Source organism: Parasteatoda tepidariorum, chromosome 1 (genome assembly GCF_043381705.1).
Source record: "Parasteatoda tepidariorum isolate YZ-2023 chromosome 1, CAS_Ptep_4.0, whole genome shotgun sequence".
NCBI lineage: Eukaryota > Metazoa > Arthropoda > Arachnida > Araneae > Theridiidae > Parasteatoda > Parasteatoda tepidariorum.
In genome coordinates this window covers 104,664,092-104,682,812 of record NC_092204.1, presented here as the reverse complement: position 1 = coordinate 104,682,812, position 18,721 = coordinate 104,664,092, and the positions used below count along the sequence as shown (strand labels likewise).

The 18,721-nt window shown below is 27.9% G+C and overlaps 1 protein-coding gene across 1 annotated transcript in view; it reads right to left on the bottom strand.

Annotated features, from left to right (window-relative positions):
* The window catches only part of LOC107454871 (nephrin), a 65,248-nt gene extending 47,456 nt beyond the window's left edge, over positions 1 to 17,792 (bottom strand). Inside the window, exons 1-2 of the mRNA XM_016072203.3 lie at positions 17,257 to 17,792; positions 128 to 256 (exon numbers count right to left, since the gene is read on the bottom strand). Coding sequence (XP_015927689.1) covers positions 128 to 200 — 73 coding nt within the window. The 5' untranslated portion in view covers positions 201 to 256; positions 17,257 to 17,792. The remainder of the gene's footprint in view (positions 1 to 127; positions 257 to 17,256) is intronic.
* Between the last annotated feature and the right edge of the window lie 929 nt (positions 17,793 to 18,721).

The following is an 18,721-nucleotide window of genomic DNA, read 5'->3' as shown; positions in this document are numbered from 1 at the left end:
ATATATATATATTCAATTTAGAATATTTAAAGGATATAATGCATTATTAATTATTTAATAATGATTAAAGTAAAATGATTCCCTGTTTATCTATTTTGCACATCTGTAGACATAAATCATTACTTACCAGAGCAAGAGATTCGTAAGATCAATAGAAATATGTGAGTGGTTAAATATTGCAGTTGAAGACTGCTATGCATAGCTCTTTTGACCTAATTTCTCCTCCTCTTTTTACCGATAACTATATGAGGGACACCTGAAAAAAAGAAATATATATATATATATTTTTTCAATAGCACACATTTTGTTTTTAAGATGCATAACACAACACCATAGATTTGCTTATAAAGCCAATACGCTTATTTTATTTCCTCAATCTATGTTAGAAACAGATAACTTAAAATTTTCGGACAAAATGAAAAAAAAGCAAAATTAGAAAGATTGAATGCCATCAACTGGTTTTACTTTACCTACCGATGATGTTTTGTTCTGTTTTGTCTTACTTAAAAATTTAGAACGCAAACAGCTATTGCTCAAATGATCATCTAATGGTTTTCGGAGAATCATGACAAAATTAAATAAATAATCAAACGAAACTAAAGCGGTAAGAGATTACTTGATGAAAAAACTTCATTCCCTTCAAAAAGATAAAGACATGAGTAAACAGTCGATATTGTTTCAAGCGGTCAAAAATAGATGCCCATTTGCCAGACGTGAATGAGAAGCAACAAAAGCTTTTCTAGTCACATGTTATTACCAATGAAAAATATCGCTTGTTATGCTCAACGCTATATTTTAGCCATGGTAGCACAAGGGGTAGAGCACTCGTTTCCCTATAAGATGACCCGGGTTCGAATCTCAGCGATGGCTGGTCGATACGAATTTGGCACTCATCTCGCACCGAGCACAGTGCTGAAGTAAAATTATCCTCAGTGGCAGACGAATAGTGTTTTATAAGGCCTTCGCTATCAGGCTAACCGTGGGAGGTCTTTGTGACTTTCCTCTCCGTGTAACGCAGATTCGGATTGATCAAAAAGTCCTTCTCCAAATTTCTCCCAAAAATTTATCCAAGAGTTCATTAGTCTTTTGGATTGGATTCGAAATTTTAAGACTACAGAATTGAACATTTGTCGTCGTAAACTCGAAGTTTTGTTCGCGGTTCAACGACGGTAATAAAATATGTATATTTTTAAAAGGAATGAAGTTTATTCATATAGTAAATCAGGACTATTGTTACAATACTGGCAAGAATGTTGTTGTAATGTTGGCTAAAAGGCGTTTTTCCATTTAATGATAGCTTATCAGTGTAAAATTGATAAACTTGTATGGTGACTGTTGAGTAAGAAATTCGAGGTGTACATACATTCATTAAGCTATTATTCATTTAGGTACTATTACTCATTAAGCTCGTAGAATGGGAGTTGGAAAAATTCTCGTACTATTTTCATGTGAATGCATACAAAAAACATTGAAGGAATATGACTGTGGAATTTCTTTCCTTGTCTTTCATGTCATTGTTTTATTGATCATGTCATTGTTTTATTTTATTGATTGTATTGTTTAATGGTACCTAATAATTAATAGAAATATTGGATTTCATTTTGCTAACTTTTAATTAATTGTCACAGAGTTTCACAAATGACTAGTAATACTGATTCCTGCAACGAGATGATATTCTACACATTTACTACTGTTGACTCTAGTTTTGTTGAACAAGGAAAATAAAATCATTCAAATTGTTGAAAGAACTTTATAAGAATATTTCTTTTTAGTTTTGCGCTTTCTGGGGAAGAAGAACGCTGAAGAAGTTTTAATCATTTGCGGAGATGGGGGATGATTTAAAAGTTTCCTATTTTACAATTACGCAAAAATAGAAATTCACTTTTCTAAAAAATTTACGGATTATTACAAAACTTCCTCTCTCAGGATTTGATTTTCACTTAATTTATCCACATTCGTTAAGGAAACTACGATTCAAATTTCTTTTTACTGAAAGTTTCTCAGGATTTTATCAAACAACGATTGTCATATTATGTACTTATTTTATACAGTGGCTCCCAAATGTGTTCGGACACTTACGACCTTCAGTGAAATAGGGCTATATTCATTAAATAAAACAAATGTTTCAGAATTATATTTTAATGATAATATCTATAATCTATTCTTAACAAAACTGCATGCTTAGGAAAATAGCCCAAGTACATGAAAACTCGCAAAAATATTTTTATTTATTTCACCACTAGAAAAAATTTGATGCTTAAATATATTCAAGAAGTTATAAAATATTTATGTATTATCTTAAAGGGTACTTTATAGCATTTAAAAATAAGCTCAAAACTTTAATAATTTGTTCTGAAAAGACGTTCCCCACGCATAAATTCAGTTTGCGAATCAACGACACGCTGAGAACTCACGTATCACTCAATTTTTAAATCTACAAATCATTGGTAATACACGAATTAAGAGGATAAGAACTAACTTGTAGGATATGATCTAACCAGATCTTGTAGAATATGACTTGTAGGATACTACATCTTGTAGGTACATGTACGTAACTTGATCTTGTAGGATATGAACTAATTCATGGTCCATCCTTATTGAATTAGAAAACACAACGGCATTTTGAACATATTTAAATATGCCTAAATGTATGTAAAAATTCAAGGAGACATAACATGTCAAATATTTTTATATTAACGCAAAAAATCACATGTCTTTACATAGTTATTTCAAATTTCGTACTATTAATTAAATTTATTTCTTTTGTCAAGTATAGAGTAAAAATCAAATATTAACTAATATTCATAAAAGAATTTTTAAAAAAATAAAAATGCATCTAGATGTCAAAAAGGAATATATATCATGAAATTACGTATTTAGTTTAATTTTGTTCTTAAGTAATACTAAAACACTTATGAATGAAAGCTTCTTAAGAAATCAGTATGCTAATGTTGTATTTGAACATTTCCATTTTACATAAATTGCAAAAATAGAGCCTGGGGATTATTCAAACTCTGTTCAGAAACCTACAATAATTCCAGCTAAAAATAAAAATAAATTGAGTTTAAAAAATAATAATAAATATGTCGATTTGTTTAACTCCAATACATAAAATTCCTTGTATTTTGCAGATTTTCACACTAAAATAAAATTCTATTTCAATAGTAACGAATTTTTTTAACAACTTATGTTCTAAAGCTTAACACTTTTTTTTATCAGCTATCTTCAACATAAAATCTATTTGAATTGATAAAAGCATGATAAATAAAACACGCATTCCACATGGAAAATAAACATGTCAATTAGAACATTTCGCATTCGAATAGACGAATAAATAGAGCATAGTGCCATACATGTTTTAAACAGCATTTCTTTTAGTAATTTAATTCTCTAAAAGGGAATTCTTTTATTTTCCTTTGAAGAAGCGACGCCATTCAAGTAAAAATTTTAAGATTATCAATAGAGAGAAGAAGCGTAGGAAGAATTATTGACGTGCAGCTAACTATTTTCACAAATCCTCATGGAGTTGAAAAGCGTATAAAAATAATCAAGAAATCGAGCTCAAAGTTTAAAAGAAAACGTAGCTAAGAACAGATTTTTCTCATTTCTGCAGACTTAAATGCAAATTTAGCTCTTGAACGCAGTTTCGATAGTGTTTTTATATGAAGAGAATAATTAGATGTATACATTGTATGTACTAGGAGATCTGTAATATTTTAAAGGGTAAAATGTTATACTTTATTCAGTATATTTTAGACGTAAACTATATTATGTTCTAGCGTGATATATTTTTTTAATTTGTAATTTATGAAAGAATCTATAAGTAATTTTACTTCGACATCTCAAAACTTATTTTACAACAATATTTTTAAAACACGAATTCTACAATTTATATGAAAAATAAACACGATAATAATGCATGATATGTAGAACGATAAGAATTTAGATGAGACGGTTCCTTGTTTAATAATTTTGAAGACTATTTTTTCTACTATTGCTTATGTTGAAATATCTTTTCGATATAGACAGATTTATTAAAAGATATTAATTTAGTTTAACACCCTCGAAGACTAATTTGATTTTCAAAATCATTTCTCGGTGTAATAGTGATAGGGACTTTTAAAGTTTTATCTACTACATACTAACCATAAACTTCTGCTTATGAGTTTAGCAAAAGGGTGTTTTATAAATTCCGTGTTTATAATTACAAACTAACATGATGGAACCTGATCAAATGCATGAACGCATAACGCAGAAGATAAAAGCACTCTTCGGTTTAGGCTTCTATTCTTGATCTTACGCAAACCTTTACTGTACCACACTTTTATTTGTATGAAAACAAAACACTTATTTTGGTATTCTTTAAAGCTATCAACAGATGACAGTAGAAATCAATGTGGGAAATAAGATTCTCATTGGCATTTAAAAATTTGTTTTGTAAGTGGTAAGTATACTTTCCACTGTCATATAAAAGGTTAACAAATAAAGCAAAATTAATATATTCTAAAGGACTATGTTATGAGAGTGATAAAGTAAAGATATTGTTGTTCAAAATTGAACCCCAATACCGTTTCATTTTACCTTAATTCGGTACAGATTGGCAATACCTTTGTCAATCTGAACAATTTTTTTCAGTTTAATTTGAACACCATCCATGAATAAGCTTCAAGAATTGCAATGGCAGGATTAAACTTAGCGCTTATGAAAGTTGTAACATGCTTGAACAATATTATGGTTCACACTCACCAAAATTTCTATGGCAATTACATTTTATTAATACCAAAAAGTAATCATATAATTTTATAAAAGCTCCGGCTAGGAACTTTTTTTTATTAGATCATGATCTAAAGAATAACGGTGGTGTACCTTCGTTGAACAACTGACTCATGACTGATTTAAGGCTATATCAATTTGGATCTCCATAGTCTTGAGATTTTTAATCTTATTTAGAAGACATTATAATTTCAGCATTAAACTTTCGAACAATCTTACCTTCGTGGAAGACTTTTTAGGAGAAACTCACTCACTTTTACCTCATAAGTAGAATCACCCGAAAGCAAGGAGATTCAAACTCATTAACCTTTTACCGAAGACGATAGCTTTCGTCTGATATATGAGTCGAGAGCAGGCTTTACATTAAGCTCCCATCGCTATGATTCGAACTTGAGTTGACACAGATGGATATGAAAAGTCTATTCTTATTAAGGCCTCCCAACTCCCAGCTAACAGTTTACCATATTTTAAACAATTGCTGTGAATTATATTCATTCACGTATAGCATGTTGCTTATTAATTTTCCTATTTTCAGAAAATAAATTGACACGCATTTATTAAGCAAAAAAGGAGGGGTGCTATCCAAAGAGAAATGATTTATAGGTTTAGATGTTATAATTGATGGACCTTCTAAAGTACCCCATTTGTTAGGTAAAACTTGTAATGCCCCATTTAATGTAATTGAATGTATTAATAAAGGCAGTGGACAAATGAAAATAATTTCTGGGGGGTCGTTGGTGCTCGTATGGATTCCAGTACCGAGCACCTCTAGTCAGCGAGTGAGTGAGGACTTCTATCAGCTGCAGACCGTGGGTGCACAGTGTCAGAGTGGCATTAGGCTTTTTTAATATAGAGTGCTCGTATAGCGCGCAGGTCATCAGCCTACCAAAGAAGGGGAGCCATCCTGTTTTAAGAGGATCAGAATAACATGCATTTTTGGGATGCCCAACTTTCAGCTAACAGTTAACCATATTTTAAACTATTACTGAGAAATAGAAATATTTTTTAATTATATAATTAAACATTTAATAATTCTAATTACTAATAATATTAGAATATTAATAATAGAAGTATTTCTGATCTCAATAAATCGGAAAAACGTTATTTAACAGGAAACTGTAAAAATAAAATTTACGTTAAACGAGCAGAAAAATGTTGTTTCCAAGAAAGACGGGTAACTAAATGCCTCGGCATATTTCAACAGTTTCAGTAAATGCATCTTATTTCTACATTAGAATGCAACTCACAAATTATATGACTTTAAAAATTCCCCAACGTAAAACTTTCTATGAGATTGATTATATAATTTTATGTTTAGTGGTAGTATCTACCGTGAAACCAAACATTTTTATAAATATTTCAATGCTCGTATTTTAGCATGACACTAAGTCCAAAAAAATCATTCAGCAAAAAAATTTGATCAGAATATATCAGCAATCAGGGAATAGATATCAGGAAATAGCAAATAAAAAAACAAGCACTGATACAGATCGGTGAAAAGGGGAGCTATTTATTCCAAGAAAATGCAAAGCACTGTTTATTCAGAAAATAAATAATGGAAAGTCAAACTTTTATCTATTACGTCTTTGAAAAATGCACTACACGATGAATACTAATGCATTAACTTCTAAAGGATGGTTTTTCCTTCATTTTCGGAAAGGAACTCATCAAGTATGTATCTTCCTCCAGCAAATAATTTACCGAAAATGTATGTCCTCATGTTGTTTAACTAATGCATAGGACCCCGGGGCAAAAATCAAATGTGTAATGGAAAAATGATTGAAGAACCTTATGCTAAGAATGATTCGAGCTCTGTATTTTCTGAAAGTTCTCCCCCTTTCTAAGACGGAATTGATTGCAGTGTTTATTTTTATGTTCTTTTGTTAATGTTCAGAAAATATATTTATTACATATTTTTTTTTATGATTATTTTAATGTTAGAAAATTGTAATGCAAATCATTTGAAAATGTATGATATGAAAAAAAAGATTGGATTTGTGATGTGTAAGATTTTTTCGAAAATGATATNGGAAAAAAATAAGAACATAAAAAAATAAAATAGAGCATCAATAAAAATATCTATATATATATATATATATATATAAGCTGAAATATTTTGAAAAATTTTTAGCTTATTTTATGAGTTCTATATACTTACAGCTTATGCAGAGTTAATAAAACTTATTAATTTTCTTCGTTTTTCTCTTTTTTTCTCTTTGTTTTCATTGAAGATAAAACAAAGGAAAATTCCTGACTTATGAAAAAAAAGGGGGAGGAGAAAAATAATAATAAAAAAAAATAACAAACAATTGGAAAAAAAGGGATAATTTTTTTTTTAAATATCCGGAAAATAAAAGATTTAATCTTTTCATCAGCCCCCACGATTATATCCGCGAAATAGTCTAATTAAACAATTTATTTAGGATGCAGAAAATCTCTATCGTATTATGTTTCAATGTTAAAATTGGCAGTGAAGCAAAAAACTTAATTTTTCTTAAAGGTCTTATTATTTTTCTCATTTGTCTTGTATATAGGTCTCACATTTTTGTAAATAAAATAAAAATGCAATTTTTTTAACTCCTTGTATTTTCTGTTCCTATTACGTCGCCATTAGCACATTTTGTATTGATTATTAATTAATTCAACATCTTTTATTCTTGGCTATTTATATCTTTAAAGTAACTTTTGCATGCAATATAAACTTAATTTTAACAAAAAAAGTAATATGGCTGAGGCTGATTCTGATAACAACAATCTGTTAAAAGAAATTATAAGGTAACAAATCATCCGAAAAGCTTCAGAGAATTTCATAAAATTTTATGTTTCATTCAATTTTCTCCAGCCGGATTGAAGGTTGTACTAGTATTATGATAATCGTGTTGGTAGTTCCGCGATTAAGTTCTGTGGCCCTATAGAAACATATTTAACTACCTCATGGGTATATCGTAAGGAAAAAATTTCGTTTCATGAATAGGGGACTAAAGATAAATTCAAATAATTAAAAATAGTATTCTAAAAGGTGTTTTAGTTATAGCATCAAATATCACCTTGATTCTATTAATATTATTTACTTAAAACTTATTAATTAAAATTTAAATTGAAAAACAAATTGTGACATTTATCTGACAGATTTGATTCTAGAGCACTATATTTGAAAAATTAATAAAATCTATTTCATGTGATTAATAATGATTTGTGGAAGCGTGAAAACCTTTTAACGTGGATAAAAAATTGTGTTAAGGAAAGAATTTTTTGAAAAATGAATTAGTTGACGAGGTTATTAAAATTTTCATGACAACCTGGAAAAGAAATTATATCTATTATTGCATATTTTCTTCTTAAATCTGTACTGTTTCCTTATAATATAATATGGTTCGAGAAACTAGAAACTTGTCTCAGTAGCATAAAAATCAATAGCTACCTACAAAAAAATTTTTAATAATAAATCCAAAATGTTTAAGAAGGAAAAAAGTTTGATTTTCGAAAAAAAAAACATTCAAAGAAATTTTAAAAACATAAATACATGTATTTTAAAAATTTCCATTGCTATAGTGACTATTCATAGATTAGAGATGTATCAATTTAAAGACGGTAAACTATTCGAAGCAAAAAAAAGTAACAGTTTTTATTTATTTCAGCTGAGTTAATTTATTATTATTATTTATAATTATCATTATTGCTGTAAATTAATCATAATTTTTTTAACTTAATTAAATTATATCATTAAAAACACTTAAATTATTTGTTGGAAATTATAGGTTTTCATTTTTTTTTAAATTTACACATATAATGTATGATATATTCTCTTTGTATTTCTATACATTTTTATCATAACTTCAGACCAATGAGGTACAAGGTTGTTTTATGCAAAAAATAAGTTTATGATATCCATGTGTCCAGAACTTCACTAATATTACTTTTAAGCATTATTATTGCGTTTATTTTTATATAAAAATAAACATAATAACAGTGATTAAAAGTATCTCTAATCTTGAAATTAAGTACTGTTAGTTATTCTCGAAAACTGTAATTTTACGAATTAAACATTTCACCCTTTGCTGGGACTTCATATTTTCTGTCTTGCAATTTTATATCGGGTTCAGATCTTATCGTGTAAGCCATCGTTATTGAAAGGAACATCCATCATCTGTCAGGGATGGGAAAAATGCTGTCATGAGCTCATCTCCACCAAAAGTGATCCATCAAGAATTATTGGAAAACTTTACACCATTTATTATTTTTACTAGTTCGCTTTATCATTCCCGATGTATTATTACTTAAAAACAATATGAAGTACATATTAAAATTTTTATACCACTTTCAATATCTCTTCCAATTGATTTTACGATCAGATAAAGGAAATAATTTAAATAACAGAGTCTGTCAAATTTCCAATAGAGGTAAATAATTATAGCGAAGAATATTTTATTTGCGAGTAAAACTCGAAGAAAAACTTATGAATAGTTTTATACAATTTTTTAAAACATTTTAAAATGCTGAAAAAATACGAAACTCTTTAAACTTTTTTAAGCGCAAAGTACATCTTTTTTAACACTAACCGTCCAGCAATACTTTAGAAAAAAATGCTTAGATTAATAATTTTATAAACTTTTAATTTGCGATGTAATTAATGGCATTTGAGAGGTTGCGTATCAGGGGTAGTCATATAGGTCAGCTCTTTGTATTGGCTGATATTACTTTCCTAATTAACATATTCACATTCTTTTAATTCTGTGAGATCTTCAAAGAGATACCAGGAATGAGATTCTGACACGTAAGATTCTCAAAAATTTTGTGATGAGCCACATAAAAGAGGAAATGTGGCATTGCACACTGATGAACCTCACTTCCCAGAAAAGCTAGTACCGGAGCCATTATTATAATTGTCACATAAAAATTATGATGCAATTTTAACTAAGGGTGAATGGCAAAATTTATCCCCGGCATATTGCATCTATTTACATAAACCACTACATCTAATATCCGTATACACCCAAAAGTACAGTAACTTTTGCCGATGTGCTTTGGTAATGATCTTATTAAAATTAACAGTGAAGTATTGTAATACATTCGAGATACATTCAAGCATCGTATATAAATTATTAATTAGGTAAAATTCAGTTTTTAGTTTTGTTATGTTTACTAAATGGATGGTAATCTGAACTATAACTTGGAAAATCAGAATTTTCTTTAAACCATTATCAAATGAAAGGTAGCTGTCACCATATGAATGGTTTAAATACCGTTTGTTATGTCTTTTTTAAAAGGTATGTTTCGATTGTTTTCGTTTTTTTTATTCAAGACGATTGACTGAAAGTTTATTTAGTTCTGAATAATCAATTTTTAGTTTTAATACATTATTCTGAGTTCAAAATACATTTTGCATTTTGAACCATTTAGAACGTGTAGTTACCTGACGATGCCGTTGTCGAATAATTAATATATATCTACGGAAAGACATAATTAATAGAAATGAAATGAGTTCAAAATGTTCGACAATTTACATCGTCGATTTCGAAAGTGTCAGATTGAAAGTAGGAAATTAATAACTGCAATCCACAGGACAAATATTAAATAAGCAGGTATTTCTAATTACATTTGCATTCCAATTAATTTCTCCTTATTGGCGAGGAAGACTAATTCTTCCATCATATCTGAAGTGTTTATGGGGATGAAACACGAAGAGTGGGAAATAGTTAATGGCATTTTACTATAAGTAAGATTCGTTTCGATGTGTCTTTAATACTTTCAGAGAGACGGATGCAAAGTACTTTTAATATTTAATATCGATGTGATTCGAACAGTTTGGCTTTTAATATCGATATCAGCTTATGACAATTATTTTTAGTTAGGGCATGCATATAAAACTTTTAAACTTACTTATCCAAATATATAAAGAAAGTGTTAAAAAGTTATCTCAGGATGTATTGGGAAAACCGTGCTTTTCAATAAATATCAAATTTACCACTGTTCCATTTCTTTTTAATAAGAATTTCGGAAGCATTTTTGATGTCTATAATTATAGAATACAATTATTTCGTGATCACAATGTGATAATAAGATTCTTATAATAATAATTCCATAAGCATTTTCAATAACTCTAATTGATGACTTCAATTATTTCGTGATCATAAAATGAAAATAATATATTTTTAATTATAATTTCGTAAGCATTTTCAGTATCTATAATTTTAAAAGACAATTATTTCGTGATCATAATATGATAATTAGATCTTTTTAATAACATTTTCTTAAGCAATTTTCGATAACTATAATTATAGATTTCAATTATTTTGTAATCATTACGATCGTTATAATAATATTTTCATAAGCATTTTTCATATCTATATTTAAAGAATACAAATATTTCGCTATCCTTATAAACACTTGACGTAGATTGTAAACCAGTGTTCCTTCTATATATATTTTTTTGACTCTCTAATTGCAAGCAAAAGTATATTTTGATACTTTTTAGTTATAAAAAAAACAGCCTAATAGTTATTAGGAAGTCTGTTTGGTTATCGGAATCATATTTGTACGAAGTTATCAAATCTACAAAAAGCAGCTTGATTTCATTTTACTCATATTCAAAAATCTATCAATAATTGATTTTGTAAATTATCAATCATTGTTTTTCGTTAATTTCAATAACTACAAATAAATGCAAGCTTTAAAAATTGCTTTTTGGAAGTAAACAGTGTTTGGAAGATTTTACCTTCAACGCTGAAAAAGGCACCGATGTTTCGCGTTGTGTTTGATAACCATAAATTACTAAAATGCTAAATATAATATTTTTCACTTATTTTAACGTAAATTAATGCAAACTAGTGAAAAAAAAGTAAGAAAAATATGTTTAATAAAAATTCTGCTTCAAATGATGAACAAATATGAATATGGAATGTGATATTATTACGGTTATTATCACTAACGATAATCATCGAATATGATAATAAAGTGAATAGTCAAAATTTTTATTTCGATAAAAAGTATAGTACTATACAAAAATAAAGTAAATCATTAAAATTGAAAAGATGTATATGTATTATGAGGAAAAATATAAGTGGATTTTTAAATTCTGCTATCACCCTGAAATTATTGCACGTTATTGACTTTGACAAATACAATAATAAATAAGATAATTAATTTCGATCTTTCTTTAAAAAAATATTTATTTTGAATAAATTCAATATTCTTATAATATACAGAGAAATTTTTAATTTTTCATCTATATTCTTCATTCCAAAACTTTTGTATTTTATATCCTACAAAATAAAATGCTACTTCTTTCTTCTTTTGTTACTTGAAAATTTATGTACGGAAGAAAATAATTGCTAAAATAAAATAAATTTAAAATATTCTGCAATTTATATCGTTGATATAGAATGAATCAAGAATCAAGTCAGGAAATTAATAACTGGAATCCGTGAGACAGGTATTAAATAAACAAGTATTTCTCATTACATTTGCATTCCAATTAATTTTTCCTGATTGGTAGGGCAGACAAATTCTTACGTCATAAACGAGGTGGTTAGGAGAACGCAGCAATGAGATTGCGATGCAGTTTATGGTATTTTACTCACAGTTGTTCACGTGTATCGTTATTACTTTCCCGGCGAGAATGAAACTAAGTGTTTGACATCATTGTGGTTTAGGAGAGTTTAGCTTTGGACATCGATGTCTGTTTACGTCATTTTTAAATTAACGAAAACATGGATAACTCATGCAACTAATATCTACGAAATATGTACGTAGGTGTGATACGATGTTTAAGAAATATGATTTCAGGTTTTTTAGTGCTAAAAAATTGCTTGAAGCATGCCGTCAATTTTTATTTTTGAAGGTAAATGTTCATTTCCATAATGTACAGAAATATTTTTCTGAAATTTTCAAATCATCATTTGCGTCCATTAAATATGAAATGTTTAAATTGGAACTTTATAATTGAGATTTTTTTTAAAACAATTGACCATGGAAGTTTTTTTTAAGATACTGAATCTGCTGAAATTTATAGCATAACGTAATATAAATTAGAGGTCTACTGGTTTAGATATCCCATTAAACATTTTGCTAGTGCTAACGCGAGCAGTGCTAATGATTTTGATTTTCGAAAATTCCATTAAAACATTTATAAAAGTTTAATAGGAATTCATAAGAAATTAAGAGAAATATATCACATTTGATTTTAGCCGTTTCTCTTAAAAACCACCAGTGGATCGAATTTAAATGATATTTTCTTACTATATTTCACAACCCCGTGTTATGATTAGAAAATTATTTCACTGTTAAAAAAAGAAATAAAAGAGTTAGCGTTTTGAATTTTTGTAAAATTTATGCAAGAAAATAAGCCTGTTTTAATTAAATTTCAAAATTAATTGATTTCTTAATCCTGACATGTAATAAAGATTGGAGAAAATGAGAAACTAATTTTAATTATTTGACTAGCGTGCGTCTAATTAGCGGGTGAATAGTGTCATGCTACTGTCATAAACTAATACTGTCATGCTTGACACTAAAGTTGGGGTTATGTGAAATTGTTGACAGTTTATGACGAAGTGTAGAGAGTGAATAAAAGTGTGTCTTCCATCATTTTGGTTCAATTTCAAATATTTTGGATAAACAGGTTAAATATTTAACTGTTAACTAACGTTTACACTTAAAAGACAAAAGTTCTGTGTTATTCTGGCGGTTTTGTACTGCGTTTTTATTCATTTTTATTTTATGATTGTAAATATGAAACTTCATAAATGTTTATATAAATCAGAATGGCAAATGAAATTAGATCATGATTCCAGTTAGTAAGACATGTATTGAAGTAATTTTTAGTTCCATTTGCTTAAGATTATTTTGATACCACAAAGTAATTATCAGAGTTTGTGCCACATTCTATTTAAAATCAAATTCTGTTTATTACAATTTCCAATTGCTCTCTTATGTTACAATTTCATTATCATTGTCCACGCTTATTATTTCATACTAAATAGTGCACAATTTTAACGCAAAATTACACAATTATAACGTCATAAAAACGCATAGTTTAAATTTAAGGAAAATATAAATAAGTTTAAAGCATGATACTTTGCTTCTGAACTGAAAGCATATGTTTATCTATATTAACATGACACGTAGCAAAGGAGAGTGGAAAAAAAACCAAAACAATATTGAAGAAAAGTGTGGTACTTATAGACTGCCTATAATTATCAAATATTTGGGTCATTTTAAATGAATTAGATAATTTTTATTCACTTTTCTTTAAAAAAAAATTATAAAAATAAAACAAACTAAATCAAATTTAAACCAAATGATAAATTTTCATATTAATCTAATATTAAATTTAAAGACACTTAAATTAAGCATTAAAAATAATTTGATAGGTTATAATAAACAAACAATTCAAAACCCACTTAAAAGAATTTTCTACTCTGTAAAAATATCCGAATCAAATTACTGTATAAAGTAACGGCAATTTAGGTGCATCATCCGTAAAATCCGTTCTTACCGTAAAATAGTATACCGTAATTTTTACAATAATATTTATTTAATTATAGTGATGCAGTGATTTCACAGAAATTATTATTGTCAAAATTGCGGTATATCAGAATTTTTTTTTTCGGAGCATGATCCGTTAAAAATTGATATTTTGGAGAAAAAAAAAGTACTGGCTTTATGAGTGCCGGTGTTCATACCGTAATTTTATGTGCAATTTTTAATAGTGTATTTATATTCTTCGTAACGTTCTGAGTTGATTTTGCTCAAACTACGTGGATTCCTATTTCCTATAAACTTTTCTGGTTGATTCATAACCAAATGAATGCACAGATCTGTCATAAATAAATTTTAAAAAAAACTGAAATCATGCAGAAATAACTAATAGCAAAGTATTAACAAAATTTGATTTTTTTTAAATTTTTCAAAACTTGAAAACCTTGACTATTTAGATTATTTTAAACAAAAATTACTGATTACTTTCTAAGTGTGCATGAAAAGCACCAAAAACACTATTTAATTATTTTTTTCCTAAAAAGTAATAGCCCCGAGGTTACTTCTTTTCAGAACACCGCCCGCCCCCCCCCCAGAATGCATTATAATTTTCTAGTTAAGTTACATACAAAACTTTCTAAAATATTTGCTTTCTAAAATATTTTCTGTTTTAATTATCAGTATTAATAACTAAATGATAATAAATGTATTATCATTTAGTTTTCAGTTATAAAAATCAATTTGTATGGTTGTATTTAATAATCAGTTTTTAGCAAGAAAAATATTAAACAATAAAATTTTCAGTATGTAACTAAATAATTTATCATTCGGAGAAATAATTGAATAAACACATTGGGCATGAAAGCCAATGACTATGGGATTTCCATTGTTTTAGAACATGATTCTTCAAATGTTAGCTACGTAATGTATTATTATTCTAATAAGTTAGAATTACAAGAGCTTAATCAATTTCTACGAGTATATATTTATGCAGTTGTGTTAAAAGTCAAATGGACGCTTAGTTATGTACTCAAGTTTTTATTTAAGTACTTTTATTTCTTATGTACTTAAAATTAATGCATTTTGTTTTTTTTATAACCAATAGAAAAATAACTCGCCAATATCAAATGTTGGAATATATGACATTGGTTTAAGAATATTTTAAATAGCTTTATTATTTTTACCAATAAATTTATAGTTAAGCTTTAAATCTCAAATTTGTGGTCGATACATTTAGATTATTACATTTAGATGAAAAAAATGCATTCTATATTCTAAAATATCCTTAGTTTTTAAACATCGGATTAATGGTTTCTAAGCAAATAATCTTACAATAGATTGCGAATACCATGTTTACAATAAATTTAAAAAACCTACCGATATCGACGTAGATAATATTCCAATACAATAATATGAAAATAATTATCGATAATAAGTGTAGAAAACATAAGTGTGCAATTTCGCTAAATAAAATTTTTTTAAAAAAATCTTAGAAAATTAAAATATGCCATTTGGTTTCGAAATCAATTCAAACCATTACGCGAAATATTGCATAAAAAACAATACAATCATAGTGATGAAAAATTTATTTAATAAACATGTCTTGAATAGTCATATCGACTTAGCCCTTGATAAATTACAATTCTGGTCAAAACTCTACAATTTATTTTTGTTTCTATCTCTTTTCCAAGTACTCTCATGAATAAAGATTGGGTAAAACCTGTCTTTGTTACCAGAACACAACGCGCGTTAAGAATCGGGAGTCGTAGACTTGGTAGAAAAAAATATTTTTTTGCAAGGAAAAAAAAATTTGCACAAAGGGGAAGGGGCTCTGGGAACTTTTTAGATATTCAAAAAAAATTCTAACCAAATTTTTTGTTTAAAATATTTTTATGCTGCATACGAAAAATGCTCATAAATTTCTTATGGAAAACACCGTTGAGCTTAAATTCTGAAATACCTAAATAATTTATTATTATTTCGAATAAAACTTCCCACACTGAGTTATTTAATATTTTCTTATGCTATTAATGATAAAAATGTTTAAAAAATTATAAATTTGTATGTTTCTCTTTTTTAATACATTAAAGTAGAGTAAAACGCGTTTTCTGAAGACAAACCAAACTACAACTAAATATGCATAATATACATATTCGCAATACCAGTTATTCATTTATAATTGGTATTTTGAGGTATTATCTTTGCGAAAAGTACGTCAACTTCACAAAGAAAATCACTTTTAAAGTTTCAGCATAACTACTGTTCGATATTGCAAAACAATTGAAATTTTTTGGTATCGTTTTAAATAAAAAAAATTGAAATATTTTTTTATTCATTGGAAAAATTATCTGAATTAATTTGTATCTTAAAATCGTAAAATTAAAGGTTATATGTAAATAAACATTAGAATTTCATAAAATTTAGTAAACGTTTGTAAAAATTGAAACGAAAATTTGAAAGAGTCTTTTAGTTCGCAGAAGCATTTTCGAAACTAAATTTTTAAATACAAGGATCTACAACAATGATTGAAAATTGAGTTAAGAATTATTTAAATACCATTATCAGTCCCGCAGTGGACTGATCGTTAAGACCCGGTTCCCAGCAGACCACCGAAGTCAAGCATCACTGGTTGCGGTCAGTGTGCGGGTGGGTGACCACTTGGATTAGTCTCTGCGTAGGGACCGAGGGTGTGCTGCATTGGTCCTCGTTAAACTGTTCTATCGTAAAGTGCTCGACTTCGCGTGCAGGTCGTCGGGCTACCGAAGCGGGGGTGCCATCCCCTCTGCAGAGGATCAAACTTGTGATGGCATGTCTTCGAATCATCCTCAGGGATGTTTCCCAGACCGTCGCCAATAGCCCATTGTGCAGCTCTAGTGCGAAGTAAATTAACTACAACAACTACGACAAATACCATTATCTCATAAAAATACATAACACTATAAAAGTCCATGCAATTTTTCTTTCATTTTTTAAAACAATAATTTTATAAACTTAATAATTACTTACTCAATGAATTATTAAAATCCATGTAGATTTTGTTATTGAAATTTGATTAATTAATGGCATTTTCAATGCTTTGAAGACACGCTATTTTTCACTTTTCAATATTCTTCTCAAAATCCATATTTAAAAATGCTTCAAACATGATAAGAAACACAAAGTTTTTTTGTATCGAAAACTAATTGAAATTAAACTCAGACATTTAATCTATCATACATTATTTATATTTCAAAATATGCGCATAATTCCACAGGTGTCTCTTTTTTTCCGATTTTTTTTCTTCTTGCTAAACTTTTCATTTCAAAACATACTTAAAAAAAATCTGATAAAAAATAAACTCAGAAACTCAAAACTGACGGATTGTTTTATTCGTTCGTAAAATATTTCTTATCGGTTTGTAATAGTAGAAAAAATATCCGATATTCCGGTAACAAGTAAACAAGAAACTTGGAATAGATGTGCAGAAGAAGAGATGCTATCGCAATTGTGAAAGTCGAAGATCGAAAAGAGCTTCCTGATTCTCTGCCTCTGCGGAGCGCACTAAGTCTGAAATCTGATTGGAGGTAAAAGAAGATCAAAGCGCTGTCTAGCGGCAAGCTGTGGTTGACTTGCATCTTTTTTGTTGTTTAAGAATTTGATACTTACCTTTAAAATTTTAGACTTTACGTTGTATTTCAAACATGATATTTTTTTTAACTCCGTTAAAAACTGTTATTTTAATGTTTGAAACATTATGTAGTAAAAAACTAACAACCATTTTTCGAAAATATTAATATTTAAGACAGATGGTTTGTGGATATACCTAGCTTTATTTTTTTCTTAAGAAAGTTTTTAAATTTTGTGCAATGTTTTTATGAATATAATAATATTTTATTGAAATTTGACTTCATAGATCTTATTCTATTTCACAGTTAAAGTTAAGAATATAAAACATGAATTGACTTAAACTTCATTTTGTGGAATCGTTTGAATAAACAGCAATCAAAATAATATTATGGGATTCTAAAATAAAACATAATGAGATTAGTGTTTAACAGATAGATATTAAAATATTTAAAGTTTTAAAATTAACGTGCTGTAGAAAATGTGAAAGCAATTTTCTTTATACTTCAACATTCGAACAAAGCAGTTTTACCTACCTATATATATATATATTTTTTTTTTTTTTTCAGCAGCCATATTAGATTAACATATTTTTCAGATAGCACTTTTTTAAGAGTTGGCACATAGTTTTAAAGAACTAATATTTGAATAAATAAACTATGTTTTGGTTAAAAGTTCTTTATTAAATATTTTGAAAAGCGTTAGCAAAATTATCGAATTTTCAGTCTCTGTTAAACTTGAATAGATCTACAGGGCACATTTCTTATCGTTGCAAAATAAGTATAAAAATATTAGAAAATTATACTTAAATGAAAAAGATCGTTATTTCGTAAAATTTCATTCAAGATCGATATTTCCCCAGTTCTAT